This window comes from Zingiber officinale, chromosome 4B, assembly GCF_018446385.1.
Source record: "Zingiber officinale cultivar Zhangliang chromosome 4B, Zo_v1.1, whole genome shotgun sequence".
In the NCBI taxonomy this organism is placed as follows: Eukaryota; Viridiplantae; Streptophyta; class Magnoliopsida; order Zingiberales; family Zingiberaceae; genus Zingiber; species Zingiber officinale.
This window is the reverse complement of record NC_055993.1, coordinates 108,930,856-108,950,075: the sequence shown is the minus strand read 5'-3', so window position 1 is coordinate 108,950,075 and position 19,220 is coordinate 108,930,856. Positions and strand designations below refer to the sequence as shown.

Sequence of the window (19,220 nt, the reverse complement as noted above, 5' to 3'; positions counted from 1 at the left end):
CAAGACGACAACTGTGAGTTAAGCTCTTCCGAAATGAGCATTGAGAGCATCGATGAAGGGGGAGCCACGTCGGAAGCAAGCAGCAGTTCAGGGGGAGAAACGGACAACGAGATCGACAAGGTAAGTCAGGTATGATCTCTTCCTCCCGACAAAATGTTTAAGTTCATTAAACTTTTAACAAAAGATTGCTGCAAATTAGAAAATAAAAATAAAAAAAAAATTTAAAAGTAATTTTAGCTAAGTCCTGTCCCTTATAAGAATTAGACAAATCAAAATTAGAAATTGAGAAATTGAAATTAGAAAATAAAGATCTGAAAATTCAAATAGATCATTTGAAAAACCATGCATGCTCATCTAATTTTAGGAAATTTAAAAATTTAAATTGGTATTATAGATATCACCAGGGACAAATTAGGAATATTTCAAGAAAATATGTACCTAAGAAACATTTAGTTAATCTAGTAGGCTGGAACCTATATTGGGTTCCTAAATCTTGTTTAGTCTAAAGTTTAAAGGAAATTAGCGCCTTCAGTGAGAAAATTAAACAGTGAATTTCTCTATGAGACTTTGTCTAAGGAAATGGTTGTTGCTCCAATAATCAAGAAGGCTTAGTACCTCGCCACGACCTGGAAGACAAAATATTGAAATAAATGTTTAATTAACTTACTAATAAAGTATTAATATTAGAATTAATTAATGCTTTTAGAGTTTTTCAAACATTTTTTCCCAAAAAGAATTTTTTCAAAGTCTTAAAATTTTGTTTAGAAATATTCTTGAGTGTTTTTTCTTTCTTAGAAAACTTCACTTTTATACTTAGAAAAATTTTCAGAAGATATTTTTGCCTAAGTTAGAATTTTTTTTTACTTAGAAGTTTTTTAAAAAATATTTTTAACTTACAAATTCTCAAAAGATTTAAGTTAGAATTTTTTTAAAATTTATCTCAAAAATATTTTTACTTAGATTTTTTTTAAAAAAAACTCTCAAAAATTATTTTTTTCTAAGTTTAAAACTTTTTCCTAAAACTAGAAATTTCTGCTTAAATTACTTAGAAATTTTTTTATATTTTTCTTAAACTTAGAACTTTTTTAGAAATATTTTTTCAAAGTCTTTAACCCTTAGATTATTTTACTTTGAACCCCATTTTTTTTTATCAAAGAGGGAGAAGGAAAAATATAAGTCTAGGGGGAGGTAGACCAAAATTTAACTTGTTTTATTTTTGCACTTAATTACAAATTTAGTTAAATTTATTTTATGCCTATTTTTACCCTAGCTTAACTTGGATTACTCACACCAAAAAAGGGAGATTATTGGAACCCCAAGGTTGTTTTGGTGTGATCAACAAGTTAAGTTAGGTCCTGTGTATTTCTAACCTGGTGTCTAAGTGTGCAGGAGCTTAGGAGCATAGGTAGTCGAGTGGAAGACGCGGTTGACGAGAAAGATGACACACGGTGCGTTCGAGGGATGAGGCGCTGCGGAAGAGTACACCGGCGGACGAGAAGGAAGCGTGCGGTGGTTCCGAGGGACGAAAGTCGGAGCGGAAGATTGCTCGAGGAGAAAGAGATGCAGCTAGCGAGAAGGACGGCACGCGGTGCGTCCGAGGGACGAAGACTGCGGATGAGTACGCCGGCGGACGAGAAGGAAACACGCGGTGATTCCGAGGGACGAGAAGCTGGAGGGAAGCCCGCTCGAGAAGACCGAAAGTTGGGTTCGGGTGAGCCCTTTTCCAGATGGCAGAGATCACCCAAGCAAGCGGATCCGGAGTTGAAGACCCGGACCGAGGAGAACTGAACCAGAGCAGTGGTCCCTGGATGAAAAAGTCAACATCTGTTGACTTTAGGCTCCGGGGCGCCCGGAACCATTCCGAGCGCCCGGAGCAGCCCGGGGCGCCCAGAACCCTTCCGGGGGCTTGGACCTGGTTTGTTGACCAGATCACGTCAAACGCGATCTGAACGTTGGGGGATAAAGTTTTATCCCCCTAGGGCGCCCGGAACCCCTCCAGGCACCCCGACCAAGGTTATAAATATAGCCTTGATCCAGAAGCTTTTAAATCAGTTCAGAAATTGTAACAACGCTTGTGCGCTTCCACTGTTTAGATTAGCTTCTTTCTTTCTGTGCCTACATTGCTGTAAAAGAGGCTTCTCCGCCTGAAGGAGATAGTAGTTCGATCATTTTCCTTGGATTAACAACCTCCCCGGTTGTAATCAAGTAAACATTTGGTGCCTCATCTTTTTTGTTTTGATTTATTGCTTTTCTATTTTATATGCAAGTGTTAGTTTGAAAAGTCAGGAAGGGTTGTGTTTTATTTTTACAGGGCTATTCAACCCCCCTTCTAGCTGGCCTCAACGGTCCTACACATCACACCCTCCGACAACAACTTATGGATGTCGAACTTCAGGCAGGCCAGCATGTTTGCAACATGGAGGTAGTCCGGCCGGGTCTCGTACTTCTTCAAATCGAGTTGAGAAGGAAGCCCGACTTGCCATATGGTCCGGTAGCTTGACCGCTCGGGGAGTCTCAAAAAGAAGAAGTATTCCTTCCAGTGTTTGTTGGAAATGGACATTTTGTCAAAAAAAAAAACCCAGACCGATCCGGGATTGAAAAAGGTAAGCACCTAGCTCGGGCTGTTTGGGATAATAGAAGTAGTGGAAGACCTGAGGGATCAGTGGAATGTTGTGTACTCGGAACAGCACTACCACACTGCACAGCAGGCGGAAGGAGTTAGGAACGAGCTGGGCAAGTGGGACACGGAAGTAATTGAGACCTCGGTTATGAAAGGGTAGACGGGAAACCGAAGACCGACCACGAACTAGTCTCAGAAGAAGCAAACTGTGCCGACCGGCGGATCATTGGGTCGATCGGACGGAGAGGCTAGAACTATTTTATGGTCAGAAGGAATGTCAAAGGTGTTTATCAAACTCGCGGCGTCGGCCGTGTCGAACCAGGTCTCCATGGTAGTATACTAGAGACCGAGAGCAGGGTCAGACGACCGCGAAGAGCTCGCCATGGCCAGAAAACAAAAAGGCAGAAGGTTCGATCGGAAAGATGGCCGGAAAAAAATAGAAAACTGGAAGCTACGGAGGCGGAAAGTGAGAAGCTTACAGGAAAGGTGAATGCAGTCGCCACTGAAGGAATCTGGTGATCGATGGGGCACAGAGCACTCAAGAGATCGCCGACGATTAGCAGGGACAAAACAGCAAAGTGAGCGAGGAAGAGGAAGCAGCGGCTTTATAAAGAAGGGCTCCGCCGACCGAAGCCATCCGATTTAGGGCTCGGGGATCGAAATGTCCATCCAGCCGCTGAATTCAGACCGCCAAACGTCACATCAATAGCTGTCACCTCGGACGTGTGGCGGCTGCGTCGATGACACGTGGCACCCTCCCACAGGGCAACATTTAATGGGCATGAGCGCATGCTCAGCCTTAACGGGGATGATTTACTTTATGGGCTTGTGATTCATTAAATAGTCCTCTTCTAAAAATCAGTTATTGATGCTAACAATGACCTTCTGATTTTTATGACTATAAACCTACTTTCGTTTCTCTAGGATAACCCACAAATAAGTGAATTCCTATCCAACTTATCATTGTCTCTCTTCAGCATATGTGTTGCACTACCCGAATCCGAATATGCTTCAAAATAGGCTTACGCCTATTCAACAATTCTATATGAGTAGAGAGTTTTGACTTTGGAAGGTACTATGTTCACTTTCTTTTTCAAAGTATATCCTTAAAACGAACTTGGTAATTGTCTGAATAACTCATCATCAATCTAATTATTTCCATAAGAGTCATATACCTTCTTTCTACTACACCATTCTGTTGGGGTGTACCAGGTGCAGTTAGTTGGGAGTGAATCCCTACTTTTGATAAGTAACTCCTAAATTGTCCCAAGAGGTACTTGCCACTATGATCTTACCATAGTAACTTGATACTTTTACTTTAACATTTCTCCGCATCAGCCTTGTACTCTTTGAACTAATCAAAGCACTTAGTCTTGCGGCACATTAAGTAAATGTATTTGTATCTTGAATAGTTGTCTATAAAATAGACGAAATATTCGATACTACCTCTTGTCTGGATATTGTTGGTTGCTACTCGGAAAGCCTATAGGTTCCACTGTACAAAAATTTTGTACAAAGGTCTGAACCTTTTCCTAGCTACCATGTGTTCTTTTAAATTAAATTTTGGATCTCCTGCGGAACTTAACACGTTTGATCCAAAACTTAATCTATTTGTTCTTTTAGGTTTTGACTTGGATCTCCTGCGGAACTTAACACGTTCGACCCAAGTCTCCTTAAGTTATTAATTCCATTAAATATTAATTTCCATAAAAGGTTCCCAGTACTGACGTGGCGAGGCACATGACCTTCTTGGATATGGGAGCAACCACCACCGACTAGACAAAACCTTTAATAGAAAGCTAATATTTAATTTCCTAAAATAACTTTAGGTTAACCAAAGAGAACAATCAAATCACAAGGAAAAGAAAGAAACAAAAGAACACAACTTCGAAAAAACATATTCGAAATACTAGAACGTAAGCCTCTTGTATTTGGTATTATTTCCATAAATAACTAGCATGATGCGGAAATAGAAATTACTAGTTATACCTTGTAGAAAAACCTCTTGATCTTCTACCGTATTCCTCTTCTAACCTCGGACGTTGTGTGGGCAACGATCTTCCAAGATGAGAAACCACCAACCACCTTCTTCTTCTCCAAGCAAGGTTCGGCCACAAAAGAAAAGCTTCACCAAGGAGAAAAACCAAAATACTAACCAAGCTCCAAGAGATGCTAGCTTTCTCTCCTTCTTCTTCTTCTTCTCCAAGTAGTATCCGGCCACCACAAGAGCTCCAAGGAGGGGAGAGAGGTTCGGCCACCACAAGAGGAAGAGAGAGAGGATGGACGGCCACACCAAGGAACAAGAGAGAGAGGAATAATAGATGTTGTGTCTTGTGAAGGCACCTCACCCCTTCTTTTATATTCCTTGGCCTAGGTAAATTAGGAAATTTAATTACAACAAATTTTCCTTAATTTCCTTGACATGATTTAATTGAGAAAAATAAAATAATATTTCCCCAATTAAACAATGATGGCCAGCCACATCAAGAGGAAACAAATTGGACAAGTTTTAATCAACAATTAAAACTTTCCTTATTTGTTCAAATTTTAAAAATAAAATTTCTCTTTAAAAATCTCTTCATGGTTAATAAAAGGAAATATCTATAATTTTAATTTTATTAACATGTGAATAATTTTAAAGAGAAAATAAAAACTCTCAATCTACAAATAAGGAAAGAGATCTAATCTCTTTCTTTAATCTTTGTAAATCTTTTACAAGAGAGATATTTTAATTTTAATTCTCTTTAAAATATATCTTCCACATAATAATAAAATCTAAAATTAAATTTCTTTTTATTTAATTATGGTCGGCCCTACTAGCTTGGGTTCAAGCTAGGGCCGGCCACCTTAAACCAAGCTTAGGCCGGCCTAGCTTGGTTCCCAACTAGCTTGGCCGGCCCCTTTAGGTGGGTATAAAAGGTGGGTATATGTGGGTATAGTACTCTATAAATAAGAGGCTACGATAGGGACCGAGAGGAGGAATTGGTTTTGGTCTCCGATAAAATTAAGCATCCCATGTTCCCCGGACACACAACTTAATTTTATCAATGATAATTCATTCCACTAGAGAACTATCATTGAACTACCGCACCAATCCCAAATTACATTTTGGGCTCCTTCTTATTATGAGTGTGTCAGTCTCACTGTGTTTAAGATATCGAATGTCCACTAATTAAGTGAGTTACTGACAACTCATTTAATTAATATCTAAGTCCAAGAGTAGTACCACTCAACCTTATTATCATGTCGGACTAAGTCCACCTGCAGGGTTTAACATGACAATCTTTATGAGTTCCTCTTGAGGACATTATCAACCTAGTATCACTAGGACACAGTTTCCTTCTATAATCAACAACACACACTATGAGTGATACCATTTCCCAATTTATCGGGTTTATTGATTCATCGAACTAAATCTCACCCATTGATAAATTAAAGAAATAAATATCAAACATATGTGCTTGTTATTATATTAGGATTAAGAGCACACACTTCCATAATAACTGAGGTCTTTGTTCCTTTATAAAGTCAGTATAAAAGGAACGACCTCAAATGGTCCTACTCAATACACTCTGAGTGTACTAGTGTAATTATATAGTCAAGATAAAATAATACCTAATTACACTACGACTTTCTAATGGTTTGTTCCTTTCCATTCTGGTCGTGAGCTACTGTTTATAATTTATAAGGTACTGATAACATCATCTTCTGTATGTGACACCACATACTATGTTATCTACAATATAAATTAAATGAACAACTACAAACAAATGTAGATAATTAGACCAAATGTGATTCTTTATTCATAATGAATGTTTACAAAGCTTAGGCTCTCAGTATACACTCCAACAGTCTGGATAGTCATAGGATCACACAAATCAGAATGAACCAATTTCAATATATCTTTGGCTCCATACCCCTTAGACTTAAAAGCTTCTTGGTTATTTTTCCTTCCAAGTAAGACTCGCAGGTTGGAAAGATTTCCACTACTAATGAACCCAAAAGTTCATCAGCTACCAATGAATCCTACTCAAGTTAATATAACCTAGCCTTAGATGCCAAAGATATAATTGGTTCATTTCCGGAGGTTGCTTTCTCTTAAAGTTAGAAGATGTGTTACTAATTTCCATTTGTTGCATCGTGGGAGTTATTGGATTTATAAAATTGTCAACCAACGTACCAGAACAGATAACTTCCCTCTTTTTCTTAATAACAACTTTGTTATTAAAAGAGGCAGAATATCAAGTTCTTTGAATAGTTTAGAAACTGAAAACTAGTTCTTTCTAAACTTGGTACATAAAGGCAATTACTTAAAATCCATATTTTATTCTTATCAAAGGATAAACATCTCCCACTGCAACAACTGCCACTTTTACAATAGTACCCATGTGGACGGTGTTTTTATTTTCATTTAGTTGTCGGGTTTCCTGGAACCCTGCAATGAATTGCGGACATGATTAATGGCATCTGTATCTACACTCCAGGTTCTGGTAGATAACACCACTAAACATGTTTCAACTAATGAATTAAATACACTTATATTGTTCTTAGTTCTAAGAAGACAATCTACCTTAATGTCCAAGTCTTATTTCCAATCATTACAATTGGGACTACTAAGTCTTTTCTATAGTATAACAACTAGGGAATTGACAAACATTTTTAATCCTAAGAATCACAAAAATATTTGGTCAAGATCAATTCTTTAAAATCCCTATGAATTTTGTATGCCACGATAGTGTGGACGTATACAAAATCAAAAAGGAGATTTTATCCATTAATTTTATTATCTCGTCAACTTTACTTTATGACGAATAAAATTAATAGTTGATCTGTGTTTGATCAAATATTTGGTCAAAACCTTTTGAATTTAAAATAACATTGATTCCTCAAACAATATTATTTAAATTCACCAACACCTCAAACACCGTGAATTTTGCATGCCACGATAGTGTGGACGTATACAAAATTTAAACATTTGTAAGAGGAGGGTTTTACCCATTAATTATCTTGTCAATAAGTCTTTATGACAAAATAAAATTACCTCAAACACCGTGAATTTTGTATGCCACGATAGTGTGGACGTATACAAAATCAAACATTTGTAAGAGGAGTTTTTAATTTTATTATCTTGTCAACCTATTTATTTGACAAATTAATATTTAGTTTTCTTCGGTCACACAAATAATAGCAGTGACTCCGATGGGGAGGACACTATTAGACGTGCCTAAGTGTATACCATTACTTGACACTAAGTCCATTAATAAGATTGTGCCCCTTCCGATGGGGAAGATCACACGCTCTTAATTAACTTCTTATAGTCATCCAAAATGGAAATTTAAGCTAGTGATCCGCAAACAAGCTCATCCGATATGGAGGAAGGCACTCAGAGCCAACGCGCAAGCTTGTTGCATCACTTATAAACCAGTAATGGAGACCGTGAAATTTATTTAAAAATGGTCCTACTCAATACACTCTAAGTGTACTAGTGTAATTATATAGTTAAGATAAACTAATACCTAATTACACTACGACTTTCCAATGGTTTGTTCATTTCCATCTTGGTCGTGAGCTACTGTTTATAATTTATAAGGTACTGATAACATGATCCTCTGTGTGTGACACCACACACCATGTTATCTACAATATAAATTAATTGAACAACTACATTTATCATAAATGTAGACATTTGACCAATGTGATTCTTATTTCTAGATAAATGTTTATACCAAAAGCTAGGCTTTTAGTATACATCCTAACACACCTCCCCAGCATCCGTCGACTTGTTCTCGAACAGGATCACAATCGATTCAAATAATTGAATCGATTGATTGAAATCTTAATCGATTCAAAGAAAAAAAAAAAAGCAATGAACAGTATTTTTGACCAAGCACAGTAAAAGAAAAAAAAATTCCTTTTATGTGTATGTGCTGGTTTAGAATTTAATTAAATATATTTATTAATTTAATACATATAGAAATGTATTATTAATTAATAAATATATATTTAATTAAATTTTGGTTCAATTAATTGAAAATTAAACTAGACCAACTTGTTCAATCAAACCTAGGTCCGATTAAATCATCATTTGATTTAAGCAGACCAATTTGATTCAATCATACCTAGATCTGATTCAAATCATTTGTTGGTTTAACCAGATCAGTTCATTATTGAATTAGTTAGGGTGATTTTATTACATAAGTTGGGATGATCGGATATGACCAGATTGGTTCTATTGTGTCAAATTTGATCAAAAAGATTAGATTTATTCTAATGGGTCAAACTTAATCCAATGGGCATTAGATTGATCAAACGGACCTAAGTTTGTTCAATAAGTCTGAATTGACTTAAATGAGCTTAGATTAAAATAATAATAGAACATAGGTCAGAAATCCCTATCCAATTAGATTAGTTCTAATGAGGACAATAGACTAAACTTAGGATCCAGATTCTTGATCGACCAGTCCAATCGGTCAATCAACTTAAACTCCTGAAAATAAAAAATATTTATTTTTCTTGATTTATAATGATAGTTCTATATCTGTATAAATTGAATTAAACTGGTTTTGTACTGGTTAGTTGGTTTTGTACTGACTTATTTAAATTCATTTTTTCAGATGACACAGATGATTACCACATTGGCTCGCCGCGAAGTGTGGCAAAACCAGCTCTGGGAGGAAATTATGGAGATAGAGTATAAGTCTTCTTATGAAGTTGACGGACATGTTAGAAGGCTTGATATTTTGGAAACTTGAGCAATAAGAGTTTCCAGTCCTGGACAGTTATATGATCTGGGCATTAATGCATTCATTGACAGAGTATCTTAGGGTAATAGCAGACTATGTATGAGGACGTCATGAAGGACGCGTCACATATTCAGAACTGTGTGAGGAACTACTTCACTATATGAGTGAAGAAGAGTCTAAAGAGTCTGAAGAGGATCAGGAAATGTTCAAGGAAGATCCAGAAATAGATTTGATGGAGAATCCTGAAGTTGCCTCATCTGAAATTATCCCAAATAAGTCCAGGTTAATAGGGTTAATGTTAGTCGCTGCACTAGTATTTGTCCTAGTGGGAGCGGTATTGGCCTATCTAATTTATTAATGTTCTATTTACTGCCATTATATACGAACAGTGTTACCCCATTTAGTTTTTTGAGTCATGTAATAATTTATGTCGTTATGTACGAATAGAGTTATGATATAAAAATAGTTATGTTATGTGTTAATTAACTTGCCCATGATTAGTTTATATGAAAATGATCAGTTCATTTCATGATTCGTTCATGTTAAATAATATGATTAGTTCATATATATATATATATATATATGATTCATTTATTAGATGGGATATGTGTAATATAATTGATTGATGTTTATTAGATTAGAACATACAAATGATGAGTGGAAACAAAGTTATCACTTGATTTTGTAAACTAATTCTAATTTACACTGAGTCAATAATTAATTGCATACTTATGAATTACATTGAAATAATAAATAATATGTTTATTTATGTAGATCATGGCAACTAAAAACATCATAGCTGAACTCAATAAGGGAGAAAAATTATATGGAGATAACTACAAAATCTGGCACCTCAAGATACAATACGTTCTTGAGGAACAAGAAGTTCTAGAGGTTGTAAATCAATTCATGGAAGAACCAGCTGATGGTTCTACAGCACAGCACAAGCGTGACCTTGATGTCTATAAGGCATGGAAAAAGAAAGACTTCATTGCTAAGGGAATATTGATTAGTTCAATGGTGGATTACCTGGTATTTGAGTATGAGCCATTACCATCGGCTCATGTTGTCTGGGTAGCCCTTAGAGAAAAGTATAGTGGAGTAAGTCTGAGTAAGCTCCGTCAGCTAACTATCAAGTTTGATAGTTGTAAAGAACGCTCGAATGTTACCATGGCCCAACATCTCAGGGAGATGGGTAATATGATTTGAGAGCTTATGACTGCTGGTCATGCGTTGACTGATGAACAACAGGTTCATGCAGTTATCCGTTCCCTTCTTGATTTTTGGGAAGCGATGAAACAAAATCTGACTCATAGTGAAAGTATCAAGACTTTCACTGATGTCTCACGCCATGTTGAACTTGAGGCGGAGAGGATTGAATCCGCAAGGATTTCTGGTCAAGCTTTTGTAACTGAAGGTTCTGGTTCCAAGAATAAGAAAATATGGTTTAAGAAAGGAAAGGGAAAAAGAAAGGAGACTGGTGTTATTGCTGTTAAAAACCAAATCAAGAAGAAAGAAAAGAAATATGGACAAAGACCTAAGAGCAAGTTGACTTGCTATAACTATGGCAAGAAGGGTCATTTTACTCGAGATTGTACCGAGCCTGAAAAGGTAGATCTATTTTTATCTTCTTTCCACGAGTATTATGTTGCAAGTACAACGTTGTTAGCTTATTCTTATCCTTTGTGGATTGAAGATTCAGGAGCAACAAACCACGTAGCACGTGATCGAGCTACATATGTGAAGTACCGTCGGGTACCAGCTGACAACAAATGGATATATGTAGGAAACAATGCAAGAATTGAAGTCAAAGGAATTGACACTTGCAAGCTCAACCTACGTGGTGGGCGTACCTTGTTTCTACATGATGTCCTGTATGTTCCTAAGATTCGACGGAATCTAGTTTTCGTCATTTGTCTTCTTGATTTATGTTATTGTATAAATTTTTATAGTCGTTGTGTGGAACTTCGAATTAACTCTATGTTAATTGGGCATGGTTATGTAATAAATAGTTTATGATTCTTGATGTAGAACCAAATATTAATGATAGTTGGTTTTTAAACATTGCTCTTACTAGTAATGCTGATGTTAATGATGAAATTTGGCATGTTAGGCTAGGACATATAGGACAAGAACGAATGAATAGATTAGCTAAGGATGACCTTTTAGGCACTCATGTTAAGATTAACTTGTCTATATGTGAACATTATCTTGTTGGAAAGGCGACTCGGAAATCATTTGGCAAGACTATTAGGGTTGAATCACCATTGCAATTGATTCATTCGGATATTTATGGTCCAATGAATGTGAAGGCTAGAAATGGGAGTTCTTATTTCATTACATTTATTGATGACTTCACACATTTTGGTCATGTGTATTTGATTTCTCACAAATCTGAAACATTAGATTGCTTCATTTGTTACTTGAACGAACTTAAGAATTAATTGGAACGTAAGGTTAAAACCTTACGTATTGACCGTGGAGGTGAATATTTATCTAATCAATTCAAGATAATGTGTAATGAGAAAGAGATTATTAAACAGCTAACTATCTCTGGAACTCTACAGAAAAATGGGGTTGCTGAAAGAATAAAATTGGACTTTTCTTGAAATGGTTAGGTCTATGATGATGCAGGCTAATTTGTCAATCTCCTATTGGGGAGATGCATTATTAGTCGCGGCCTATATGCTTAACAAAGTGCATTCAAAGTTAGTTCTATCTACCTCACATGAACGTTGGACAAGTAGAAAGTCAGATTTGAGTAATCTGAGACTTTGGGGGTCAACTACTTTCGTTCATGATAAGACTCGCGGATATGAAAAATTAAGACCCAGAGGTAAGAAGTGTATCTTTATAAGGTATTCTGAGACTTCTAAGTGTTATGTTTTTATTGGTGAGCGACAAGATGGAACTATCTCTGAAACAGAGTCAAGAGATGCTACTTTTCTTGAAACTGAGTTCCTAACACGTGGTGAAGTTGATAAGACAGTTCCTCTATATGAGATAGAGGATGAGGATAATGTTCTTTTATCAACAAATCAGGAGATGCCTGAATCTAGTCAACCTAGTGGGAGTAATTTGCCACTGAATGAGTTAGTTTCTCAATAGTCTAACCTCTGAAGAAGTAGTCATCAGATTATTCATCGGAGAAGGTTTGATATTGAGAATGAGGCATTGATGATTCTCCCAGTTGATGATGAGGAACCTCGAACAGTTGAGGAAGCTTTGAGATGCCCAGTTAGGGAAAAAATGAAAAGTTGCAATGGATGAAGAAATGGAGTCAATGAGAAAGAATCAAGTTTAAGATTTAGTCGATCTTCCTTTTGGCCGAAAGGCTATCGAGAATAAGTGAATTCTCAAAATAAAGAGGAAAGCAGATGGATCGATTAATTGATACAAATCTCGATTAGTTGTAAAAGGATATACCCAAATGGAGGGTATTGATTTTTAAGAGACAATCTCCCCAGTTGTGAAGTTTGTGTCAATACGTGTCATCCTAGCTGTAGTAGCACAATTTGACATGGAATTACATCAGATTGATGTAAAAACGGCTTTCCTTAATGATAATCTTGACGAAGAAATTTATATGGTATAACCAGAAGATTACGTTGCTGAACACCAAGAGAAAAGAGTATGTAGACTTAGGAAGCCTATATATGGGCTAAAACAAGTGTCAAGATAATGGAACATAAGATTTAATGAAGTTATTTTATCTTATGATTTCGAAATGATCAATGAGGATCATTGTGTTTACCTAAGAAAAGAAAAAGGAAAGTTTGTCATTTTATCATTATATATTGATGATATGCTAATAGCTGGAAGCGACATAAAGTGTGTGATAGAAGTCAAATCTTAACTTTCATCACAATTTGACATAATAGATATGGGAGAAGCAGAGTACATCTTAGGAGTGAAGATCATTAGAGATATATCAAAAAGGCTTTTGGGTTTGTCTCAAGAAGCTTATATTATTAAGATACTACAACACTTCAATATGTCAGATTGCAATAATGAACAGATGTCTATAACGAGAGGTACTATTTTGAGCAAAAGTATGTATCCCAAGACTCCTGAGGAAATAGTCGAAATGAAGAAAAAATCATATGCTAGTGCTATTGGTAGTTTAATATACACTATGTTGTGTACTCGTCCTGATATAAGCTATGCTGCTAGCTTAGTTAGTTGTTTTCAGTCAAACCTAGGATCGAGACACTGAAAAGTAGTGAAAAGAATATTCATATATCTCAAAGGAACAACGGATTATTGCCTCTGTTTCCAAGGATCAGATATGAGTCTGAGTGGCTACACAGATACAGATTGGGTAGGGGACCTTGATGATAGAAAATTCACATCTGGTTATACCTTCTTGTTGAATGGTGGTGCCATTTCATGGAACAACAAGAAGCAGACTTATGTAGCCTTGTCGACAATGGAAGTTGAGTATGTGGCTTGTGCGACGGCTATGCAAGAGGTTGTCTGGCTAAGAAGGTTTCTGAAGTATCTGAAAATTGCTGAGGATAGTGGGAATCTTGTTACAGTGTATTGTGACAGTTAAGATTCAATAGCTTTTTCCAAGGATCCTAAATATCATAGCAAAGGCAAGCATATAGAAATTAAATATAATTATGTAAGGGATATTGTTGACAAGAAAAAAATAATTCTTGAGTACATCCCTACACGAAATATGCTTCCTGATCCTTTTACTAAGTCATTGACTAAAGAGTCATTTCATAGACAAGTGAAGTCTTTGGGACTTCGAAGAATGTAACTTATAATAAACACATTTTGATAAATAAAAATGTTATGATCTATTCAGTGTATATATCTTTGTTACATTCGAATAAAAGTCTCGATAAGCATGTTGGTAGATTAAGATTGGTCCACTCACATAGACAATCATCTTTATTTGTTAAGTATAAATAGAGGTAAGACCGTTGCTTATGGGACAACTTATGTAGCTGTGAATAGAGATATACCCATAAGTTAAGGTCGCTTTGATAATTGTGTCAAGATGAGATCATTTATGTAATGATTGGAGTAAATGCACTCACCATTTACTGAATCTGCTTAAGGCTAGATTAGAATTCATATGTTGAATTTAGGATTATACATTAGGTATGTCTAGATCGAAATCTGTATGATGTTAAATTTTGAGAAAAATATGCGCTCTTTTTAGTAAAGAGAATAACATCGTAGCATATGATTTATACCATATGTGCTATGGCGACAAGAAGGATAGTAAGAGAATGGATTCCTGCTTCTCTATTATGTGAGACTCTTGAGATTATAAGTTAATTTCAATCTTACCCTAAGTGACTATTTAGCTGTCAATTTGAAGTTCTGATCAGTGTCTGCTACTTTAGCATCTTTCTTATTGGCTATGGATGATTCGGTTTATGGAGCATAACTAGGAAAGCAACTGATTATAATGAATAGATTCTAGCTGAAAAGGAAGATTAAGATTGATTTATATCCGTGACATTTATTCACTGGTACCAGTTACATTTTTAGTTCAGTACATAAAATATAATTATGAATAATTTGTTTAATTGGAGATGTTGAACATGCTCTTGACATATAGTCAATATGAGGGATTAGAGATATTCATAATGATGTAAATAATTTAATCTGGAGTAAAGACAAGTCATTGACATCTCTGATTCGTTCTAAAGAGCAGTTATGTAAGGTGTAACAATCTTTTTAGCAATAAATGCTCAGTATGTTTGCTATCGCACGAACCATTTTCTCTAATATATGGAATGGATGTTCTTATATGGTCTTTGTGACTAATTAATTTATGCTCTGGTCTTCGTGACTTGATCATCATAAAGTCTATGTGACTTATTTAGTCTTTGTGACTAATTAATTTTGCTCTGGTCTTCGTGACTTTATCGTCAAATAGTCTATATGACTTAATCGGTATTGGATATAGATGATTCGGTTTATGGAGCATAATTAAGAAAGCGACTGATTATAATGAATAGATTCTAGCTAAAAAGGAAGATTAAGATTGATTTATATCTGTGACATTTATTCACTGATACCAGTTACATTTTTAGTTCAGTACATAAAATATAATTGTGAATAATTTGTTTAATTGAAGATGTTGAACATGCTCTTGACATATAGTCAATATGAGGGATTAGAGATATTCATAATGATGTAAATAATTTAATCTGGAGTAAAGACAAGTCATTGACATCTCTGATTCGTTCTAAAGAGCAGTTATGTAAGGTGTAACAATCTTTTTAGCAATAAATGCTCTGTATGTTTGTTGTCACACGAACCATTTTCTTTAATGTATGGAATGAATGTTCTTATATGATATTTGTGACTAATTAATTTATGCTCTGGTCTTCGTGACTTGATCATCATAAAGTCTATGTGACTTATTTGGTCTTTGTGACTAATTAATTTTGCTCTAGTCTTCGTGACTTTATCGTCAAATAGTCTATATGACTTAGTCGGTCTTTGTGACTAATTAATATTTGGCTTTGGCATCGTGACATGATTACCTCGCAGTCTATATGACTAACATGGTCTATGTGACCAAATAACCTTTTTGGATTGACTTGGACGAGCGGGAGATGTTGGACGTTGCATCAGTTGCAACGTCAGGAAGATGAAGGGGTGCCCATTCACCTTCATCTTCCTCCATTGAAAGCCATCAAAGTATCGGTTAGTAATTGATACTTGCTTCCTATTTAAAATTACGTCCAAGAACAATCGGCAAGAAAAAAAGGAAAAAAAAAAGGAAGAGGCGACGGTGATCAGTGTGTGCAGAAGCGACGGTGAGCAAAGGAGAACATCCGAGAGGAAAGGGATTCTTGTGAAACTTGAAGAGCTTTCCGGTTCATCCGTGATCACGCTTCCGACAGCAGCGACTCCCGACGGCTTCTTCGATTTCTTTGGAAGATCACTATGAGTGGTTACAACTTTATTTTTTTGTTTGATTCATGCGGTCAAAAAGACAATAATAAATATATTGGGTCAGTAACGTTAGAAAATATACTTTTCTCAACTTTTTAAGTTAAAATCAAGTGTGATATTTAATTAATTTTTTTATTAGGGAGAGTATGTTAAAAAACTAAATTGAAGATTACATGCATTGTGTGTGCATGATGACTAGTACTTAGTAGATGGATTAACTCATTGAAGATTAAAAACTAAAAAAGTTTAAATCGATAATATAATTAAAATTTAGATCCAATAAATATATAATTGGCATTACCATAACATATGAGATTTAGCTTGAATTACATTGATAAATTTAGTTCAACAAAGAATCTTACCATGCTTTGGATTAAAATTTAAAATAAGGTTATGTTGTTACCCTAGTTTAAAAGGGAACCCCTAAAAGGCCTAAAATAAGTTTTTACATATAGTTTGGGTTTAAGTTATCATGACAACTCAAATGAAGATAGAATTTTAATCTACAGACTTAATGACTAATTAAACTCATCTTATACTTGAATTGGATTGATTAAATTGCATGGCTTACTTTTCTCTAAAATATGTTCCAATTGCAACTTTGACTTTGACATCTTTAATCAACCTATTAAGCACTTTTTTTTAAACTTGATCCAATGCATAATGAGACATTTAAAAAGCTCAACAATAGAAAAGTCCTTCCTTCGGGTGGTCTTAACTTGTTTGGTGCAACTCGATCTCCATCATGGTCTTTATCATCTCTTCTAAGTGACGAATAGGTATTAGGAAGGGTCAACCATAGCGAGATTGTACAAATTTAACTTCTTGATCATGATTTAAGGTCTAAAGAAGCCCTCGAGGGCCACATATGTGCAAAAAGTGATTCACTCGTCTCCAATGCCCCCATCAATCCTTCTCTAGGTCAATACGAAGGAGGTAAATTATGATTAACTACTAGTCATTAGTACAGATGACCAAGATATGGAAGAAAGTATGCTCAGACTGTTATACGTACCAAATTTCGATCCCAGAATCTCATATAATAATATCATATATCTTAATCATCGTACTACCCTAAGAAAACTCTCGAGGACCACACATGGTCCTAGAGGAGATAATTAGACCTAAGTTTAGGCCTACAATATAAATTGTACTCTGAGGGGATTCGTAGAAGTAGATAAATCCTTGTTCGACTTGTGACATGCATCCTTAAAACTCAAGGGATCTCTTCCAAGACAGACTTAGCTCCACAAAGTATGGCCCTTATCCTACGTGGACTAAGGATATCCAAATCTACAACGCAATCTATCTTATCCGATACAATCCACATGTCCTGTCCCCGTTCGCCACTCTACCTGCAATGGAATCCACAGCCTGTTTCACACATCACACGAATATGAGAGATCCTGACACCTCTCTATATACACACAATTTCTCACTCCTACTTATCAGTTATCTGCAGCAGAAAGAAAGCGGCCATGGCAGCAGCGACCTCCTCTGTCACAGGCTTGGCTCTTCCGTCACTGAACAATGGTAATCGAGCTTCAGGTTCACTGATCGGTTCATGGTTCCATGACACTGTAATTCTGAATGGACAGGTTTCCTGAAGCCTCAAGTGGCTGCCAGAGTCTCTCTGCAGCAGAAACCGACCTCAGGCCCCGGGAAGTTCACCTGCAGGTACGAAAAGATTTAATGTGAATATGTACTTTAGGAATAAATAAAAAAGATTTGTTGTTGTTGTTGTGGTGGTTAACTGAAGCTTTCCGAGAGATTGGCTCCGCACTGACTTGAACGTGATCGGGTTCGGGTTGATCGGATGGATCGCGCCGTCGAGCATCCCGGTGATCAATGGCAAGAGCTTGACCGGGCTGTTCTTTGAGAGCATCGGCGCGGAGCTGGCTCACTGGCCGACAGGACCAGCTCTCACTTCACAATTTTGGTTAGCTACAGGATATAGCTCTTTTCTTTTACTAAAAACAAAACAAAAAGGTGCTGATGGGTCAATAACTGTGCAGGTTGTGGTTGATCACATGGCATATTGGTCTGTTCCTCACCCTCACTTTTGGACAAATAGGCTTCAAGGGAAGGACTGAGGACTACTTCAGCAAATAAGAGACATATGATCTGTGTATTTATGATACTTTCTTTCCTGATCTTCTTTGTGATCAGTAATTATGTACCAATTGTGATTTCTCAGTTCTTATTCCTTAGTTACGAAAGAACATATATATTGTTAAGTAGGATAGACATGATATGCAAGGCTAAGTTGAAACAGAGTTAAACAAGTGATCTTGATGAAGAAAATACTTGATGCAGTGAAATTTTACGGCCACACGTTGGATGTCGGTGGACGTCCCGATCGAAGAGGGAGGTTGGTCTATAGATAAGAAAAAACACATTAGAGGGCACTGAGAGTAGGGAGGAGATTCGTGGATGGCTCATATTTTGCTTGTGACCTGTTCGGCCCTATAGATCATGAAAGTAGGGAGGAAGTTTGTGAAGAAACTATCGTGGTTCATGTTTGCTTGTGAATTGTTGAGTTCGGCTAGAAGAACTCGGCTTGATAATTCGATTCGACTAAAAATTACTTGGCAACTTGGACTAACTTGGCCAAGAGGTGACTTGACTCAAAATGACTTGGTAGCTTGGACTAACTCGGCCTAGTGACTAGGCTAGAATAACTCAGCCAAGAGATTGTTGGATACATGTGAATGGAAAAAAGGTGAAAAAGAAATATGTTCCATTGTGAATAAGATTTTACTCTCACATTGAAAGTTTCAAGATATAGTGGTTGTTTTATATTGTTTCACAAGCATTGTAGATGTGAACAAATGTATGAGAGAAGACTCTCTCTCATGCGTAGATGCGTAAAGATGTACAAATCTAAGGCCCGAATTGTACTGAACTAAGTTAACTTTCTCCACCTT

At 36.2% G+C, this 19,220-nt stretch overlaps 1 protein-coding gene across 1 annotated transcript; it reads left to right on the top strand.

Moving 5' to 3' along the window:
- Positions 1–17,697: 17,697 nt before the first annotated feature.
- Positions 17,698–18,517, top strand: LOC121976003 (photosystem I subunit O-like). The gene is made up of 4 exons (XM_042527973.1): positions 17,698–17,826; positions 17,892–17,970; positions 18,053–18,232; positions 18,309–18,517. The coding sequence occupies exons 1-4, from the start codon at positions 17,772–17,774 to the stop codon at positions 18,403–18,405; spliced, it is 411 nt and encodes a 136-aa protein (XP_042383907.1). The 5' UTR covers positions 17,698–17,771; the 3' UTR covers positions 18,406–18,517.
- The last annotated feature ends 703 nt before the right edge of the window (positions 18,518–19,220 follow it).

What these genes read in the sequence shown, in the direction of transcription:
- LOC121976003 (XM_042527973.1), top strand. Translation starts at nt 17,772, where the DNA reads ATGGCAGCAGCGACCTCCTCTGTCACAGGCTTGGCTCTTCCGTCACTG. An exon ending in TCTTCCGTCACTGAACAATG is followed by an intron (nt 17,827 to 17,891) that starts GTAATCGAGCTT and finishes CTGAATGGACAG; the next exon opens with GTTTCCTGAAGCCTCAAGTG. An exon ending in GCTCTCACTTCACAATTTTG is followed by an intron (nt 18,233 to 18,308) that starts GTTAGCTACAGG and finishes ATAACTGTGCAG; the next exon opens with GTTGTGGTTGATCACATGGC.